Source organism: Pipistrellus kuhlii, unplaced genomic scaffold, assembly GCF_014108245.1.
Source record: "Pipistrellus kuhlii isolate mPipKuh1 unplaced genomic scaffold, mPipKuh1.p scaffold_m20_p_14, whole genome shotgun sequence".
Lineage (NCBI taxonomy): Eukaryota > Metazoa > Chordata > Mammalia > Chiroptera > Vespertilionidae > Pipistrellus > Pipistrellus kuhlii.
The window spans coordinates 8,042,178-8,062,014 of record NW_023425449.1 but is presented as its reverse complement, the minus strand read 5'-3'; the positions used below and the strand labels follow the sequence as shown (position 1 = coordinate 8,062,014).

Sequence of the window (19,837 nt, the reverse complement as noted above, 5' to 3'; positions counted from 1 at the left end):
TATTAAAGTAATAATGATGATCATGATACTCATCCTATTGTTATTATTAAACTCATTAGAATTAATTTGCCCTGGACATCTGGATTAAAGTCCTTGTTCTGTCACATAATAGCTGAATGACCTTGGCAGATCCTTTAATCTCACTGAGCTTCATGTCCTCCTCAACAAAGGAAAATACTTATTAATAGGGTTGTTTTTTCCCCCCTGAAGATTATGTGAATTTATTCTATGTATTCTAAGGTACGTTGCGTATGGAATTATCCAGTTCTCATGAAGCTTATCGCCAACAAGACTGCCTGATAAATAGAACAGCTCTATAACTTATCACCCAAGCCAGGACACCTCTGAGAGCGAAAGATCAATAATTACAGCAGAACAATGGGTGGGAAATAGACTACCTCAGGCTAATCAGGAAACAAGTAAGATACTTAAATACTACTTTTCTGCTTAGTTTTGTATCCCCTATTTCTGCCCCTATCAAATTCAACAGATAAACACCAAATTTCCTTGATTACTAAGAATCACACTTTTCTCCTAGTATTTTAGCATTTTGGAAATTGGAATTTTCACTTGAAAATTTCAATGTGAAAGTCCACAATTGCTGGCTCCTGTGGAGACAGTGCTAATTTATCACTCTGCACATGTCACTTCCATATAATGAAATAATTAGCTGGGAAATTATATAGTACGCATTCTCAATATTTATATACAGTAGGAGTGCCAGTGTAATTAGGCATTAACTGCAGTCTTAGAGAATTGAACATAGAAATCTTGTGTACAAGTGAGGATTTTTACTCCTCTTCATTTGCTCCGTCCTTGTCTTGGCGATTTAGAAAAAGATGTTTAAATAGAGCTTTTCCTTGGAAGCCCTCACTGCAGTGTGCCATATTAAGGTAATTGCCTAAAAGATGGGAAGATAAAAATCACATATGTGGGCAAAGCCTTTCTGCCAAGCTCTTATGGAAGGAAGCCAAGAGGCTTTGTGCATATGTTTCAACAATTAGTTATATTCATGTGCTACTGTAATCAAAATTCCTAATATGTTGGTGTGTATGTATTAGGACGAGTGCATAGATGTATATACAACTGATCACTGAACAACATGGGCTTGAACTGCGTAGGTCCACTTATACACAGTTTTCTTCAATAAATGCTATACATATATTTTCTCTTCCTTACGATTTTCTTATAGCATTTTCTTTTCCCTAGCTTACTCTACTATAAGAATACAAAATGTGTGTTAATTTACTCTTATGTTATTGATAAGGCTTCCAGTCAACAGTAGACTGTTAATAGTTTTGGGGCAGTCAAAAATTGTACATAGATTTTCAACTACCCTGTATTGTTCAAGCATCAACTGTACAAATATAGGTAAATCCCATATTTCAGATGAGTGGTAGAGATGTACATGATCGGAGAAGTCATTATGGCTGAAATCTGGATACAGGAAAGCTGGTTCAAGTTTAGTCTCTGTACCGCATTCTTTACCTGACTGAGCCTCTTTTTTTTTAATGTATGAAATAAGAAAAACAGTATGTCTATCCAAAAAATTTCTAGTACTGGATTCAGACTTATTAATAAGTTATTTTTTTTATGTAGAAAAAAAAAAAAGGACAATTTATACAAAACCACAGCGGCCAGAGGGCGGAAACAGCTTCCAGAGGGCTACTGATCACAAAGGACACGGTGTTGGGGTCTGCTGGAAAGAGCTCCTCCCCCAGACAATAATTCAGTTTTAAAAAATGTGTTCGATAGGCACATCTATGCACAAACTAGGATACGGTTAAGCAGTGAATGACAACTATTCAATCAGTGGGAAATACGTATTAAAGCAACAGTAGCCAACCTTTCGGACCTCACAGACCGTCGTCCACGGGCCACTGGTAGGCGACCGCTGTATCCGAGTATTAATTTCTTTAAAAGATCCTTCTATATGTATAGACTTTTAAAATATGTCCTTTAAAATACATTTTTGAACATTCTTACTGCTTTAAGAAATACTGGGAAAGTTAGTCCCTCCTCCAAGCAGGTTCCTGCGTCTGTTGTGCGGCTCACTGGGCTGTAATTAAGGCAACAGACTGACCTGGTTAAGGTGAGTTCCGTTGATCAAATACCTCAGAGGGGAGAGCTGCAACCTCTTGCGTGCTGAGCTTACAAACAGTCACATTAAAGCCAACCAAGACACAAGGCACAGCTAAAGAGACCCAAGAGACTCTAGGTTAGCATTCCGCTACCTGCTATTGTACAAACCTCTCCCACTAAAGGCATGTCTGTGAGACTGGGAACGGCTTCAGAAGACAGTTCTCTAACCTTCTTCCCAATAAGTATTTAAAACAGGAGTGGACAGAGCGCCAAATCTTTTCTATGGAAAAAAGAATGAAAACTAGTGAAGGAGGACCCTTCTGAAGAGAGGTAAAGAAAAGATGGGAGTCAAAGCCTAAGCATGTTTATTCAGAAGGTGGCATATTATGTAATGGGGTCTTTCTCCCAGGCTGACATGCATCTCCATATAGATATCCACCCCACACACAACTCCTCCTCCCTTTCTCCTCCCCTTCCACCTTTCCTCCCTCCTCATCCTCCTCCTCCTCCTCCTCATGCTCTTCCTCCTCCTCTGTCCCATCTCCCTGGCCCCTTTATCCTCCCTCACTCCCTCCCCCTCAGGTTTTATTGGAAAATAGCCTAGCTCATTTGTCTAGTATTTGACTAATTTCCACTACGATGGCAGAGTTCAGCAGGGGGACCATACAGCCTGAAATCCTAACATATTTAATATATATATCTGGACCTTTCTTTAAAAGGTGTGCCAACCCCTGATTTCGAAGATGGAGGGAAGAAAACAGAGTGCAGGTGATTCAAAAGAGGTTCGCTGACTCTAACTTTGTAAAGATCAGAGTGTATGTGATGGGACAATTTAGGCCCAAAGGCTTGGACCCATATAAGGTCACGTGTGAGCCTAATGCATGACACCTCAACTCAGATTTGGGTCTCCTGCGTGCCAATCTGGCTTCCTTGGAAAGCCTGTGCAATAAATATGCTAGGTTCCTTCCACATCAGATCAGGACCAGGTCGGCAACAGCAGGCACTGAGACAAGCCATTCGTATCTTGTAGGCAACCTCTAGTAAGCTGGTCAAAAAGGCTGGCCATGAACTGACGTCCTTGTCCATGGGTTCGGGATGGAGAATAAATGAGACAAGATGTTAAATACAAAAATTCACAATAAACCCCAGTGCTTTGGCACAGTGTTGTCAGAACCAACCTTGAAAGCCAGTTTCCTTACTTTGGATAGTAATGGTGGCACAGATGCCAGGACATTGCTCTTTGGGTGTACCGGGCTACAACCAAATGCCCAAGCCAAGCACCACTGTGATCTGAAGCCACAGGGAGCTGATAGATATGCCCATAATTGTAGACAAGGCCCCAGGAATATGGAGAGAGTCCATTCTAGTCTCACAGCTAGTCTTTTTATTTTGAACTTTTTCTTTTCTTTTCTATGGAAAAAAGAATGAAAACTAGTGAAGGAGGACCCTTCTGAAGAGAGGTAAAGGAAAGACAGGAGTCGAAGCCTAAGCATGTTCATTCGGAAGGTGGCATAATATGCCTGTCATAACGTAATGAGATCTCTCTCCCAGGATGACATGCATCTCCATATAGATATCCCTCCCCACACACAACTCAGAAGTCCCATATTTGTGATGGAATTCTACACAGGAGAATGCAAACAAATGTAAAACACAGGCCTCTTTAAAAAATAATAAATCCACAAATTCTAATAAGACCCCAAAGAGCTCCCAGGTGTGCCATAGAAATTATGAGAATGTTGGAACTATAAGGGGCTCAAGACCAAGAATACACTGAGATAAATAAAATTTAATCCAATTTGTGCTGTGCTTTATAAACTAATGCAAATATCTAGGGACTGACAGAAAAACACAGGATGCATAAAAGCCCAGCAGTAATGACTGAGACAATAACCTCTGATTAGTATGTCTATATTGCATGGGACATTAACGATATAAGGCAGGCTGCTCTGGAGACATAGTCCAGACACAATTATGCTGAATGTGTATATCAGGGCTAATATTTTTACAACCAGAGCTGCAGACGAGTACAAAACTGTTCTCATTCCAGCAGTGTCACTGTCGCTAAATTAACATGTACATAGGCAATGGGTCAGTGAAATAAATTCTAAGGAAGCCATGTGCCCAGATAACATGGATGAGTTGTACAAGCATCTCTATCCTATTCCTTTATTTTGGAGTGAAACGTGGACCTAATGTGGGCTAGAGAGTTGGCAAGATGTTCACTACTAAAAGAAGCTAGCATTTTTGTATATTTACATAAGAGAAATTTTGTTCCTAAGCATTGCCTCGTAAGAAATTCTGACAAAATATCGGACATACTCCTTTTTAACGTTTTCTGATTTAGACTTGGCTAGGATAAACTGATGTGTTTAGAGTGATCATATATCCCATCCCTCATTTAATAATGCCTATTTAAAATATTGCCCTTATTAATGACTACCAGAACACAGTAGTGTTCGTAGACCCTGTAATTCAATTGCCAGTGGTTTGTGCAATACATCAGGAAAAGGTTAAAATATTTTTCATGCCAGATAGAACATATCAATCTATTTTATTTGATTATCTTGTGTAATGAGGCTTTCTCCAGGCCAGATTACCTGACTCATTCTAATTATGCCAGATCATATTTTTGCTTAAAATGGAAAAGATTTTAAAGATGTCCGCAATCTAGTGGAAACTATTCTAGGGTGTTTTTTTTTCTTTCTTCTTCTTTTATACATTTCAGGACATGAGAAATTACATCCTGTTCTCCTTCAAGGATAGAGAAGAAAGTAGAAAAGAAAGAGACATTGTTCCCATGAGAAGGAGATTAGGCAAATGGCATCTGGACTGCACTCATTTTCTTCACTGACTTGAAAATTCAATAAAATAACTTGTAATATACAGTTAAATTCCACTTCCATAAGTGAAGTCCTAAAAATCACTAGAGGACCATGACATCCTCCTATATGTGGAGACATTTCCTTCGTAGTACAAGCTAAATTTAACCAATAAAGAGGTCCACATTTTTGTAAAACAATTTCATAAAGAAAGAATAAAACAAAGGGATTTTTGCCCCCCCCCCCCCCAAACACACACTTTCTAGGGTCACCCTTTATAAGGCCTAAGAGAAATCTCCCTCTCCACATCCTTCTGGGGATCAATCCCTCCTCAGGCCCTCGGACTCAGGGAAGTTCCCGCAGCCCCAGCCGCCAGGTGAGTGAAGTCTATGTCCTAGCACGTCCATTCTGGTTACGAGCTGGATGGCATTTATTTCGATGTCCTGCTCCTTCCAGGTGTTCCTCCGACTTGAAATAAGGCCACTCTAACCATTAGCAGCCCACAAGCCTCATGCAGGAAGAAAAGGCCTTTGGTCTTTCTTAAGTCACAAAGCAGGGCACAGAATGAAGGTGCTAGGCTTTTTTTTTTTTTTTTTTTTAATTTTTCTTTATTGATTAAGGTATCACATAATTGTCCTCATCCCCCCATTCCCATCCCAAACCCATCCCCATGCATGCCCCCACCCCCCTGTTGTCCGTGACCACTGGTCAGGCTCATATGCATGCATACAAGTCCTTTGGTTGATCTCTCCCCCTTACCCCCACCCTCTCCTACCTTCCTTCTGAAGTTTGACAATCTGATCAATGGTGCTAGTCTTAAGGCAAGGAAGCAGGAAAGGGAAAAGAAAGATGAGATGAGCAGTGGAGGGATAATTTTCACAAAGGTACCTTGGAAAGTACTAAAGTGTTACTTCCACAAGAAAGGCCAGAAATAAAGATTCTAGCAGTACGGTGGCGTATTGGGAAGGATGGGGAGCACCTCATATGCTGCAGGTGGAAATGGAAGGTGAGACAGTCTCCACCTCTTTGGAAGTTTCTAACAACGTTAGACATACGTCAGCAACTGGAAACAAAAAGAGAATTGCCTACATCCACCAAAATATTTGTATAAATATGTCCATAACAGCCTAGCTCAAACTGGAAACAACCAAATGCCCTCAACAGGAGAATGGATAGAAACGTTGTGTTACATGCGTCCAACACAAATCTACTTCACAGTAGAAAGCAATAGACCACTGTTAGCACAACATGATGAACCACAAAAAATCACAGTCTTCAGTCTGGCTTCTGTATGGTACATACTATATGGTACACACGGAATGGCTTCATGTATATGACGTTCAAGAGCAGGCACAACCAATCTGTGGTGATAAAGTCAGCACAGCAGCTATTTTTGGTAGGCCCACAGGTTGCTCTGATGGGGGAACTTCCTCGGGAACAGGAGCTCGCTATGATCCCATGGGGTGTACATGTAACAATTCTTAGGTCAAAGAGGGCATCGTTACCTGCGCCGTATCCCACGTGAAAGCCCAGCCGTGGGGCTGCTCTCACCTTGTGTAGCTGGTAATATTGAAGAGCACCGACTCCACCCTGCTCCTCCGCGGTCCAGAGCACCAACCGGAGAGTCCTCTTTGGATGCAGCCCTGAGGAAAATAACAAAACACGTGATCCCTCAGTTGACTTAAAAAAATTATTTTTTTTCAATGGCAAGACCTGTCATCTGCATCCTGGAGGCAGCAAGGAGCCAGAGGCATGCGTACTCCTCTTTGGCTGGTGTGGCTGCCTGACTCAGCGTGACTGACACAGGGAAGGAGCACCCGCAGGGCTGGTCTCCGGGCGGGTGAAGGCAGAAAGGGGTGTGCAACCGCTGCCTGCGGGCCAGGAAGTCAGAGCCTCTCATCGCATCTTTCACTGGACATCCTGCCCCACAAGACCCAGTGTGCAGTGGTGGCAGGTCACAGACAAATGCAGGGAGGAAGACTTTGGCAGTTCGTGGGGCTCCCGGCAATGAACTGAACCTGACCCATTTAACAGGTTTCAAGGTAAGGTGTGCAGGGAATTGCTTCTTAGTCTAACATCCTCCCCTCAACCCCCAGGTCAGCAAGCGGCCGGTGCTGTTCTCGGCAATGTAGTCACTGCCAAGCAGAGGCACCCTTCATGTTTACCCACATTTTCCTCTCCAGCATGGCACTATGAGGCCCTTCACATGAGGTCAATGAAGATGAACTGAGTGACAAACAGCGCTACCTTCAAGCCCCTGAGAAGCGCAGGTCCCATCAGCAGGAACACCAGTACCGACTCCAGATTCAAGGTGAAAGGTTAGGAAGCCAGTGGGTAAGCAAAAACCTGAGTAGGCCCCCAAATCTCTCTCCCCTTTGACATTCTCATAGTCCCTAAACCCAAAAGGAATACATGGGACTTCATTCAATATCTAGACCAGTGGTTCGCAACCTTTTTATGCCGCAACTCTTTAATACAGTTCCTCATGTTGTGGTGACCCCTAACCATAAAATTATTTTCGTTGCTACTTCATAACTGTAATTTTGCTACGGTTATGAATCGTAATGTAAATATCTGTGTTTTCCGATGGTCTTAGGTGACCCTGCTAGCGGTTCTCAACTTGTGGTCGCAATAAAGTAAAAACGCTTGATAAATCTGAAAACTGCACAAAGTTAATACAAGGCGATCTATGTTGACCAATTTTAAATGATAACATATTGTGACTCTTAAATCTAAACTAGATTTAAAAGCTAAGAATTTTAAGTATATAAGATAACAAACAATAATAAAGCAAAAATAACCATAGCAACACAGTGCAATATGAAGTCAATTGTGCGAATGTATTTGGTAGTAGAACTGGTGGAGTCATCGTGTTTCAAACTGTGGCCCTGGCTCCTAGGCGTACAGCACCGGTCCAGGGCAAGCACATGAATCAAAGTTTTAGAATAGGATTCTATATTCTGCCAGAGGGGACAGTAGTCATTTGCATTTTCTGCTGCAGGTGTGTATGTGTGTGGGGGGGCGGGGAGGGGGAGCAGGGGGAGAGACCAGCTATTCGTCCGAGGAAAGCCCCAGGGTTCATGGACCCTCCAGAGGCAGTGGGAGGGTCTCAGGAGCAGATAATGTACTTTTTGCCAATAAGGCCTGGAAGGCTGGGATAATGAACTGTAAAGTAATTAAAGAGATAGGATCATATTTATAGCCCACTTTGTGGAACAGGTCGTAACAGTTATCATTTCCGTAATTCAAAGGGAGCAGAACGTAGAATCCTACCTCATTACAATGATTAGGATCCTATTAGCCAGGAAAATCACAATTAATCATTGCTGAAGTAGAAGGACTGTAACTACCAGGATGTTAAGGCTGTTTCTGGCCCTAGCCCCGTTTTCCACTCTTATCTCCTGCTTCTGCCTCTCAGCCCACATTCCAGTCACATCACATTTCCTACCGGGCCCTGAACATGCCAGGCTACCTCAGATTTTTGGCTCTTTGTACATGCTCCTTTCCTATCTAGAACGACCCTCCCTGTTTCCATCTGGAAAACTCCTATTCACTCAACAAAGCCCGTCTCTAACGTTACTTTCCCTGGGAAGGTTCCCCCACTTCTAGGGTGAAGTTGGTTACCCATTTCTCAGTGTTCCTCTGCGATTTCATACATACCTCTTATTTCCACTTTCAAACACACTTAAATGCTGATCTCCCCACTGGACTGTTAATTTCCTAAGACTCATTTCTCTTTTTCATAATCCTGGCTGACTGACTATATTTATATACTAAGTATAAATAAAGTCTGTGGCCTCTTCATTTTATCTAAAGCATAATTGTGCCTCCAGAGTTTATAAAGTTGCTAGGATATGCTCTTTATGTAAAACTGAAGCCCTAATTACACAGGTGAAAAGACCCCCAACCTAGATACTCAGATTTGTGTTAACGTCTACATGTGCTTGGGCTGCTATTACATTTACCTACTTTTGTAGCACAGATAGGTCTAGTCAAAATTTAGTATTAATACATCAAGAGCTCTTGATGATATATATAGCTAATAGAAATCCTTCCATCAGCTAGTTATATTAAATTATAGATATTTGCATTTTAAACTCTGTCAGTTCTCTTTAAGTTTTTACTTTGATATATTTTCTGATTATAAGAACGATATACATATTATCCTTCTTTCAAATTTAATTAGAAAACTAAGCCCTGGCCAGTGTTGTGCAGAGGTTAGAGTGCCAGCCCACACACCTAAGGGTCTCGGGTTTGATCCTCAGTCAGGGCGTGTACCTGTGCTGGAGGTTTGACATCAACCCTGATTGGGGTTCATGCTAGAGACAACCAATTAATGTTTCTCTCACATTGATATACCTCCCCACCCCCTTTCTCTCTCCCTCCCTCCCCTCCATCTTTCCTCCCTTCTACTCTCTCTTAAAAATCAATGGAAAAAATATTCCCTGGTGTGGAGTAACAACAACACAATAATAATACATAAATAAATTGAAAAGTGAGAAAAATAATAAAAAATTAGAAAACAAAAATAACCTATTGGCATCGTTATATTGCCTTATAATTTTTAAATTAATGTATTCATATGCATGCATGCAAATAGTCACTATATATATATATATATATATCTATCTATCTATATATTTTTTTATACCACGTTTTCTATTTAAAACCATGGTATATATGGCCTTTATCTGTTATAACCAATAATTTAAAAATGATTAATTTTATTTAGCTACTATCAAACATTTAAGATTTTTTATTCTTAGGACAAGTTCTTAAAAGTAGAAATACTGAATCTAAATAATACAAACATTTTTAAGGCTCTTAAAACACATCACATATTTCCTAAAGAAAGGTCACCAATTTATATTCCCACCAACTATGTATGAAAATATTAGCTTCTACGTACACGTCAAACTTTTCATCTTAGCGCTGTTGTTCTGATGTGTGCAATATGCTATATCTATTTTTCTACATTCTACTCATATTCGGCTAAAATAATTATACACAGGCACACTCAATCTTTAGCCTTTTTTTAGTTGAGTGAGACAAATGTTAAATTTATATCTAGTGTCTGATTAAAGTTACAATATGTGCATTTGCTTCTCTTATTTAAATTGCCTGATAGTGGGGCCCTTTCATCAATATATTTCGAAGATAAAGTTAGTATCACGCATGGATCAGAAGCCTAATCTAGTTGGCATTTTAAAACATGCTATTTCTTCATCCCTACCATTATTTAGATGTGTTTTATCTGCAAGGTGAAATTGAGAAGCCTGGTTAATGACTGATTTAAACTCTGAATCACACTTTTGTTAAGAGTTCTACATTGCAAAAAACATCAACTGGGGAGAGTTTGACAGTACAATTTTTAAAGAAAATGATGGCAAATCAAATGCAGGTACCGAGACTTCTCTTACAAATTTACACTCACCAATATTCTTCAAATTTTACTTCTTGTGAAGATCACGCTGTGTGAGGAAGAACGAATGTGTTTGTACTTGAATCGGGGATTATCAGAAAGTAATACATCTCCAGCAAGCAGCTGAGATGAGAGCATTTCTGGGATCTATTTTCCACACCAAATGGCAGCTATAGGGCCCAAGTTGTGTTGTAATGCAAATACTGAGCCCTCCCCATAGGGACATGGGACTAGAATTTTCTCAAGAGGAGTGTTTGGCCTTCCAGAAGTGCTGTTTATGTCAAACATTTTCATCCCTCAATTATGGGAAGTGTGAGACACACTTGTATTCTAAAGATAATTTCAATGCTTCAACATTGATGAACCTTATATGGCCAATGTCATGGACTATCTGTCCTTTTGCTTTTCCAGGTCATATGACAGTACAATTTATATATTTATTTATATAAGTTGTGAGGGTAAGGGAGTAGTTTTAAATAGTCGGTAAGTATTTAAAGAAGCTTGGAAAAATTCACCTCAGACCGCAGGGATTGTTGTTTCAGCAAGACTTCCCAAGTTCATCTGCTGCCCTCCTGGGGCCGAGCTCACAGGGGTGTGTTCAGAGCTGGTGAGTAAGCCACCTCTGGAATGAAACCGGACCCATGCAGAGCTATGCGCTTAATGAGGGGAGGAATGGGATGTCTCCATTCTCAGAATTTCCCCCAGGACCCCTGTCCTCAACTCTTAAAATCAACCTACTAGATTTCCCCCCTGTGTAGATACTAACATTTCAAGAGCGTTATTTCCTGTCCTGTTCTAGCTTATTTCTATTTAATTACCACATTCATTCTTATTAAAAACATCATCCTCATCTATCTTTGGATGTACAGGCATACATTTATTACTTCTCTTCCATAAAGAACAATCTAAAATTCTGTAATAGAAGTGAACATATAAATCAATAAATACTAATTTTGACTGCAGAAATCTGAATGATAAAATGGCACAAAGGTTCTCAGAATATCAGACCCAATCATTCAACAATTACTTCTGATCCAGGGACTGAGGAATTCGAGGCTGAAGAAGGCAGACATGCTCTTTTGACTCAGGGAAGTTACAATCTAGAAGATAAGGAGAATAAGAAATTCCCACAACATTCTTAGCATCATGTCCATCACCATTATCATTATTGTAAGCATTTTGAATTCATCCAAAGAAAACTGATTTTTTTTTTAAAACTCAAGTTATTATTGCTCTGGATGGAAAATGAGGTTACAGTACAGAAAGAGAGACTTGAATCGGGTTCAAGAATAGAACTGAGAAGTTGGACAGAAAGGCAGTACAGAAAAGAATTGGAGGCCAGCAATGCTATGGTGGTAAAAGCACTTTCAGTGACACCAATGCCAATTTAGAGATGGCCAACACTCAGCACAAGCTAGGAGAGAGGGCACCAAGATTTCCTGGGCACTGTACCAGAGACTCTACTAGATGTTCCCAGACAATATCTCATATAGTTTTAGAAACACTACCTCATTTAATTCTGCAAAGCAAATGATATTGGCTTCCCCATTTACAAATAAGGAAACTGAAGGTACAGAAAATAATTCACATGTACATCATCTGTATATTGCATTTTACAAATCTTCTGTCATCATATATTTGACCACCTTTATCCTTTACTACCCCCTTCCCTCTAGTAACCACCACACTGTTCTCTGTGTCTATGCATTTGTTTGTCTTGTTTATTCATTTGTTGCTTTTAGTTTTATATCCCACATATGAGCGAAATCTTATGGGTCTTGACTTTTTCTAACTTATTTCACTTAGCATGGGGTTCTCAAGATGCAAACATGTTGTCACAATGACAGAATTTCCTCTTTTCTCATAGCTGAGTAGTGTTCCATTGTATATGTACCACATCTTCTTTACCCAATCATATTGAGATACACTTAGGTTGTTTCCATGTCTTGGCCACCATGAATAATGCAGCAATGAACATAGGGGTGCATATAACTTTGTGAATAATTTTTGTGTGTGTGTGTGAAACTCTCACTTTAGAAAATATAATCTAACAGTTTCTGTATTTGGTCCCTATATCAGAGGTCCACATTAGGACCTTCAAATTCTACCTAAAACTATCCAATTTTCAAAGAAACAAAGTGACATGAATATGGCCTATAGACAGTTGGTTGAGCAAATGTTTTGGACAGTAAAGGTGAGAGCTGGGACCAATGCAAAGAACGACATTCCGTAGGCTGATGGAGATAAGCAATAAGAGCCTAAAACATTCAGAAGCCGAGTAACACTGGAATACCCAGATCAATAGCAATGAGAATGACAAAGGTCTTAAAAGACTGGGTCTGAACATAATCACTAACTTGAAATAATTGGGAGAGAGAGAGAAGGAGAATAATACCTTTTATATGGTTGAAGAGTTGTAATTTGAGAACCTGAGCTCCAGAAATTTTTTAACTGAATCTAAAAATTTATAAGCCTAGCATCCAGTAGACAAGTCAACAGGATGCATTCTCTGCATGCAAAAATCACAGGGCTTCCCCCAAATCAGGGAAAATATTACTGTCAAGAGTATTGTGAAAAATGAGCTCCAAATGTAAATACATTAATTGTTGTGTCGACAATAAATCCTGTTGGAAAACAGAAATTCATAAAAACATTGTAGGGTATTAAGTTCTTCTATGGAAAAATGATTTTCTAAACATCAGGTTTTCACTGTTCTCTGCAGAGAGGGAGATTATACAGGAGGGAGAGTTGTAATTGAGTTTAGGGATAGATCTGGAGGGAGAACAGAACGATGACCAAAGAACAGATTGGTGGAGAGCAATTACATAATAGGGAAAGTATTTACATTCCCACTGCTACTGTGTTAGAGACAATGGGCCAACCGGGAGGAGGTGAGGCTGGGGAGAGAAGGGAACAGGATTTACTGGGTACTTGCCACTCTGCCAGAAACGGAGCTCAGATCTTTCCAGACATTATCTCACTTAATTTTCACAATCATCCTATAATAGTGGGCGTACTGTAATACCTGGGGGGTATTATCCCCAAGGTACAGATAAGAAATCAAAGTCTAAAAATGCTAGAGGCTGCACATGAATACAATTTTTGTTTTGTTTTTAACCAGTGCCAGTGCCTTTTCAACTAGACCACCCCAGCTCAGGCCTCCTTACCTTGAGAATATCCTCTGACATATAAGAAACAAAGCTAACTTCTAACTTTTGTTTCACCGGGTCAGCCGTGTACAACGTCATCAGAGTTAAGTCATGAGGCATCATCAGAGCATCGGATAGGGCCTGTTTTCAACTCTTCATGTCCATTTCCACTAGAACCCCACCTTCTAACCCCTCCTTGAACTTCCAGTGCAACCTTCCCCAGGAAAACGGGGACTGACATAAACACAAAGTGTGGTGAGAGAAAAAGCAATACAAAGGCAACACAAAACATGCCGGTGAATCAAACACCACCAGCCTGCTACTTGCAGGTCACAGAAATTATTCACAATCACATTGTGGCCTTGAGGATCACCATCCCCGGCTCCCACTACATGCCATGCACAGCACGCTGATAACAATCTCACCTATTATCTTTAGAAGGCTGACTCCCTCACCTGGCTTACTGGATGAATAAATTAATGAGGGAAGGAAGGGAGGAAGGAAGGGAGGGATGGAGAAAGGTGAAAGTAGGGGAGGGAAAAAGGAAGGAAGAATAAAAATCTATCAAGAATTAAGAAAATCAGGGAGGTTGGGGCGGGGGGAGATGTAAGAGATCAATCGAAGGACTTGTATGCATGCATATAAACATAACCAATGGATACAAGACAAGGCGAGGGGGGGAGGTGAAGGCGTATGCGGCGGGGGGTAGGGGTGGGGGGGGAGAGGAGGCTGCGGGGAAGTCAAGGGGGGAAAAAGGAGACATATGTATTACTATTTGTAATGCTTCAAACAATAAAAAAATGTTAAAAAAAAAAAGAATTAAGAAAATCCTGAGAACAAAATGACTCAGGTATAGATGATATAGACATTTTTTAAGACCCATTTTAGATGGTGAAAGCCAGATGGTAAACTGTGTTTTCTTTTAAAGAATATACAGAATGAATTACACTTTTTTCTAGTAGATAAATATTTCCTTAAACAGGAATGGGTGACCATAAATAACACTGTCATAAACTGGAGAAAAGAGGTGGGCACCTTACTCTGTCTCTTTCTGTGCCTCCTCCCAACACTACCACAGTCAGGACGGCTGTCAACAAAGCACACTCACTCCTCAGGCCCAGCTTCCACAACAAGAGAAAATCAGATGTGACTTGGAGGGAGGGAGGTGGAAGGTGTCTAGGACAAAGTCACAAGAATGCTGGCACCTGTCGAACATGGAATCCCAGAATCCAGAGATGAATGTGTCGGTGTGGCCCTACTCTCTGAGGCATCAGCATGCGCACTGTGGTTGTTGAGACTAGCACAGGGCTGATGCAGACAGAGAGCAAGTCCCAGGGGCTGATCTGCTGGGGCTCCAGAGCTTGGCTGCACTGTGGCTGTCAATGCAGAGTGCTGGGGAGGTTTCACCTTGGACAGTAAGGATGCATTGTGCACAGGGCCAGATGGTCTCCAAAGCCAGGGCATAGAAAAGACAGTATGCAGCCGAGACCTGAGAGCCAGCCAGGCCAGCACGTGAAGACACAGCTATGTGAGAAATACAATCAGACAGACTCCCAAGACATCATGCGGATCACTGACAGAACAGAACACTCACCAGAGAATAGAGCTGTTTGCTAAGGAGGTAAAGTAAAAGAGAGCTAGTGTTTATCGAGTGCCTGCTGTGTGCTAAGGCAATACACTAAGCACTTTATGTGAAATTAGTTCTTTTAATTATTTTTTCCCTTATTTTATAGATCCTAAAACTGAGGCTTAGTGGGATGAAGCAACTCACTCACGGTCACATATATAATAGCAGTAGAAGCAGGACTTGAACCCAGGTCCTTTTGATCCCTAAGCCCATGGTTTAAGCCTATTCTCCTGCACAGTGGGTCCCCTCGGTGAGCCCACTGGGCTGGGGCTGACTCACTATGGATTAGTCCTGTGGGACCTGGCGCAAGTATCTGATGAAGATGAGAGCAGATGAAGTCAAGCGATACACATTCATAAGACTCCAATGACAAAAGTGCCATCTCTGCCAGTCACAAACACAGACATAGACAGCAGTATGGTGACTGCCAGAGGGCAGGGGGTGTGGGGGAAATAGAAGATAAAGGGAGGGATAAATGGTGATGGGAGGAGACTTGACTTGGATGGTGAACACACAACACAATACACAGATGATGTATTGTAGAACTGTACACCTGAAACCTGTACAATTTTATTAACCAATGTCACCCCAATAAATTAAATGTAAGAATAAAATGAACACACACACATACACAACCTGACAACAGAGAAACCCAGTCTGAGGGAAAAGCTATTATCTTGGTACTGGGTTTCCTCTGGACCCAAGTTGAAGGGACATCTGTACACATTTGTAGAACAGAGAGCCTGAATCGTCCCAGCACAAACCGGCACATGATTACACAGTCTCCTGGGCCGTGGACCCAGCTTCCCTACGCTCCTTGGTGAGGCCCACCACTGAGTCACTTAACTCTATTTCACTGTACGGGATACAAAACACCACATTGTTCTGCACAAATGATGTTTCTTAAATTCTTCAAATGACAAAAGAGGTTTTTTAAAAAAATTAAAGATGTCATGTCTTTTCCTCAAGGCTTGGCAATCACAGGGACCTAAAGAGAGAGGACGGGTCACTACCCTCACAGCCCAGCCGGACATCTGTTCACAGGGTTCTGCAGGGTTAACAACGCTGATTTATTTCTAAGCCCTGAACCCGGAGGACTGGGAGTCAGCTGCCTAATCTAATCTAATCTCAGCCGGACGATTTCACTATTTCGGCATTAAATAACGGCACCAGAGCGAGCATCTCAGTGCCTACCAGACCACAGCATGAAACGTTAAATAAGCAGACTACTCCTTTACAGCATTCGAACTGTGGTTTCCTCCCGCCAGCGTTCCCAAATAAGAAAATCAGCCTGTTGTTATTGTCAGCAACAACGATTCTCCCTCCTATCTAAAAAAAACACGTCCTTGCCCAGAATAAAGTTTATTTCAAGAATTAGGTCACTTTAGACTGTAACGCACCACTATGTTCTGGCTGCCTGTGTGTGTGTGTGTGTGTGTGTGTGTGTGTGTGTGTTTTGTGTGTGGTTTTTTTTTTTTTTTTTTTTTTTGAGAAACCACAATCCACTTTGAACATTTATACACACTTGTCATCTTATAAATAGTTCTTTGCTTTCTCTTTTGAGTAAGTAAAGGCTTTTCCTAAGGACAGCGTCAAAAGAGTCCCATGACTTGCGCCCACATTGGTGTGTTAATCAAGACCTTCCATTACCAGGCTATGGACACTGTCGGTTTTGAAAACAGCTTCTTTAGGGGAAATGAGACCGCGGGTCAGGAGGCAAACAAGTTCTCGGTGGCTTCTGGGTGTGCCATTTTGTGCTGGGCAGTACCTGTGGGCATTTCTGCAGGGTGGGCCTGCTTTCAGCAGACACTGGCCTTCAAAGACCCGGCTGAAGGAACCACCACTCGGCTTCTGTTACAACAGTGCCAGGCCGAAAAGGAAGCCACACAGAAAAATGTGTACATCTCTAAATGAAATGGAAGGTTTCCCCCTTTCTTCAGAGAAGCCCCTCTCATTCCAGAGCCAGCGGCTAAAGACCTCAGGGCCCCTGTGGCCTGCAGGGAGGTCTGCAGACGAGGTCCAGCAAACACAGCTTGGGGTGGGGGAGACGGGACTGGGAGCACTGGTACGCTTTTTTAAGGATTGAGGTCGAATCTGCTTTCCCCGGGTCTCTTTCATGTGCCTTCTGGAAGCACATTTCATGCTTGGCTTCTATGTTGCTTGTTTTCCCTCATATCCTTAGGTTGCCAAACTAAAAAGAATTTCTGCCCCCGCGGACTCTATTGAGTTGAAAGACAAGTTTCAACTATTCTGTGCAGAAAAGGGAGCCAGCAACCTGCCACCGACGTCAGGTAACAAAGGGCTCCCTTCAGAGCCGGTGGGTCTCCAGGCCCTGCCGCTTGCTCTGTGACCAGATCAGTCGCTCCCCGCGCACCTGGGTCCTCCCACTGCCAGCAAGGCTGTTGGCATAACATGTGAGGGATCTGGCTGTCATATTTATACTTTAATAGTACTTTGTTTTTATTACTTTTTCTTGTTTGTTCTCAGGGGTCCAAGGAAGGGAGAGGGAGAGTAATAACCAATTTATATAGAACAGAATCCGCTGAACTGCACTTTGGACTAAGAAATCGGAGCTGGAAATTTTTTAAATAGGACAAATATTTTGGAGCCAACACATGTGGGATTTTTTTTTTTTTTTTTTTTTTTTTTTTTTTTTTTTTTTTTACACAGAGCAATTCCCTGTCATCCTGTTTACTGACTGGAACAGGGGTAGTGGAGTAACAGACGCCTATGAGAGTGTCTGCTGCATTCAAGCTCTGGACATCTTTTTTGAGTCAGGTTTGGGCAAATCTAGGAAACATCAGAACATGTATATGGGAAGAGATTCAGAAAAGGAAACTCAAATTTCAGATTCCTTCACCCCTATTCAATCTCACTTCTGTCTCTTATATAAAATGTAATGGCCTTCTTGGTTTCAGAACTGCTTCCCCACTTTTATTAAATTCCGAGGGTCTTCATCCAACTACCACAAATAACCCCTCAGAAAACCACAGGTTCAGGGATTTCAGACCAGCTGACAGACTCAGGGCCTGAAAACAAAAGGCCTCTGTTAGGTACCGGGAGGCTTAGATTTTGCTTCCCTGCACACACATTTTTGGGGAAAGTATTCAAGATTTTAAACTGCGGTGGATACCTGGGGTACGGGTGGTCATGGTCAGCACATTTTATGGACCATATGAAACAGGCCAATGGTCTTTTTTTAATATCCCCCTTACCCAGTGCAGCCATGTGTGCACATATGCAGTATACATATTTCTGGAGTGGAGAGACAAGCCCTAAAAGACTACAAACTGACACTATTCAGAACAACAACAACAACAAAAATATCAAAGCTCAACTTTATATATTCATGCTCACACATTTAGATTTCACCCCATTAAACTGATAATATCTTCAATAAAGAGATAAGGTTCATTTGTAATTAGTAACCTTTACATGCAGTTAACATGTCAAAGCCCATGAAAAGGCTGCTTAGCATAGTTGAGGATCTAAGTTATGATAAAAATTTTTTCTGCCATCTTCTTCACACTCTTAACTGCTAGCTTAGGAGAAGTTATCTTTGCTGGCCAATCAAAAAAGAGTTTAAACTGATCCATGTGAAAGGATCATAAATACAGTTGCTAGAGAAAACACATGATTTCCCATTCAAGCTTTTCCCTAGCCCCATAAAAATTGTTTTAATTATATTTTTCTTTTAAAAAAAATAAATGTCTCTTTCTCTTAAACATATTAAAGAAAACTTGGGAAAATAGAAAAAAACAAAAACAAAAACAAAAAAAACCAGTCACAACACTACTAAGAGATAAGCTTTGTTAACATATTGGGATTTTTCTTTAATTCCTTTTTACCTTGCATTTAGATTTCTTTGAGTTGATCCACTATACACATGCATTTTTCATTACAACCTAAATTTTATCTGTGCTATTTTACAGTCTCTCTCTGACACCATTCCTTCTGTTGAGATTAAAAAAAAATTAAAAGACCATACATTTTTTATTTCTAATAATTTTAACAGGCTCTCTTCGTGTCTTTACATTTTTTGTTTTGTTAATTCTCACTTGAAGATATTCTTCCATTGATTTTTAGAGAGAGTGGAAGGGAGGAGGAGACACACACAGAGAGAACATCAATATGAGAGAGACACATCTGTTGGTTGCTTCCAGGATGTACCCTGACCAGGGTCAGGATTGAGCCTGAAACCAAGGTACATGCCCTTGACCTGAATTAAACCCGGAAGGAACCCTTCAGTCCTCAGGCCAACACTCTATCCACTGAGCCACACCGACTAGAGCTGTATCTGTACATTCTAATTTCATTACCACTTAGTTCTTATTTCATAAACTCTTGTTCTTTTATTTTTTGTAATAGATACTATTTATTCTTTTATTTTAATAAAAAGATTTTAGACATATCTGTTTCTTATTTTTAAGTCTCTTTCATCATAATCATGCCATCCCATGATGACTGGGGTAGCATAGCATACTATAACAGACATAAACCAAGGTTGCTAGACAGGGTAAAGAAATGTAAGACTGAGGGGACAGTATAAGAAGAGGAATAGAGGTGATGGCGATGTGAGAAATCTACCATATAATTTCCATCTGTCTCAAGTGGGATTTTAAAATATATTTTTAAAAATGTTAAATCTTTTTAAGAAATATGCTATGCTAGGACATATGATATATGGTTTGCTTTACAAATTCAAAATGCTGACTATCCCAAGGTAGTCTTCACT

The 19,837-nt window shown here is 40.9% G+C and overlaps 1 protein-coding gene across 2 annotated transcripts in view; it reads right to left on the bottom strand.

The window, feature by feature from the left end:
* The window catches only part of CPQ (carboxypeptidase Q), a 246,024-nt gene that overhangs the window by 71,475 nt on the left and 154,712 nt on the right, over window positions 1–19,837 (bottom strand). For both annotated transcript variants that reach the window (XM_036436581.2, XM_045581327.1), the window contains one exon: window positions 6,456–6,547. In XM_036436581.2, coding sequence (XP_036292474.1) covers window positions 6,456–6,547 — 92 coding nt within the window. The remainder of the gene's footprint in view (window positions 1–6,455; window positions 6,548–19,837) is intronic.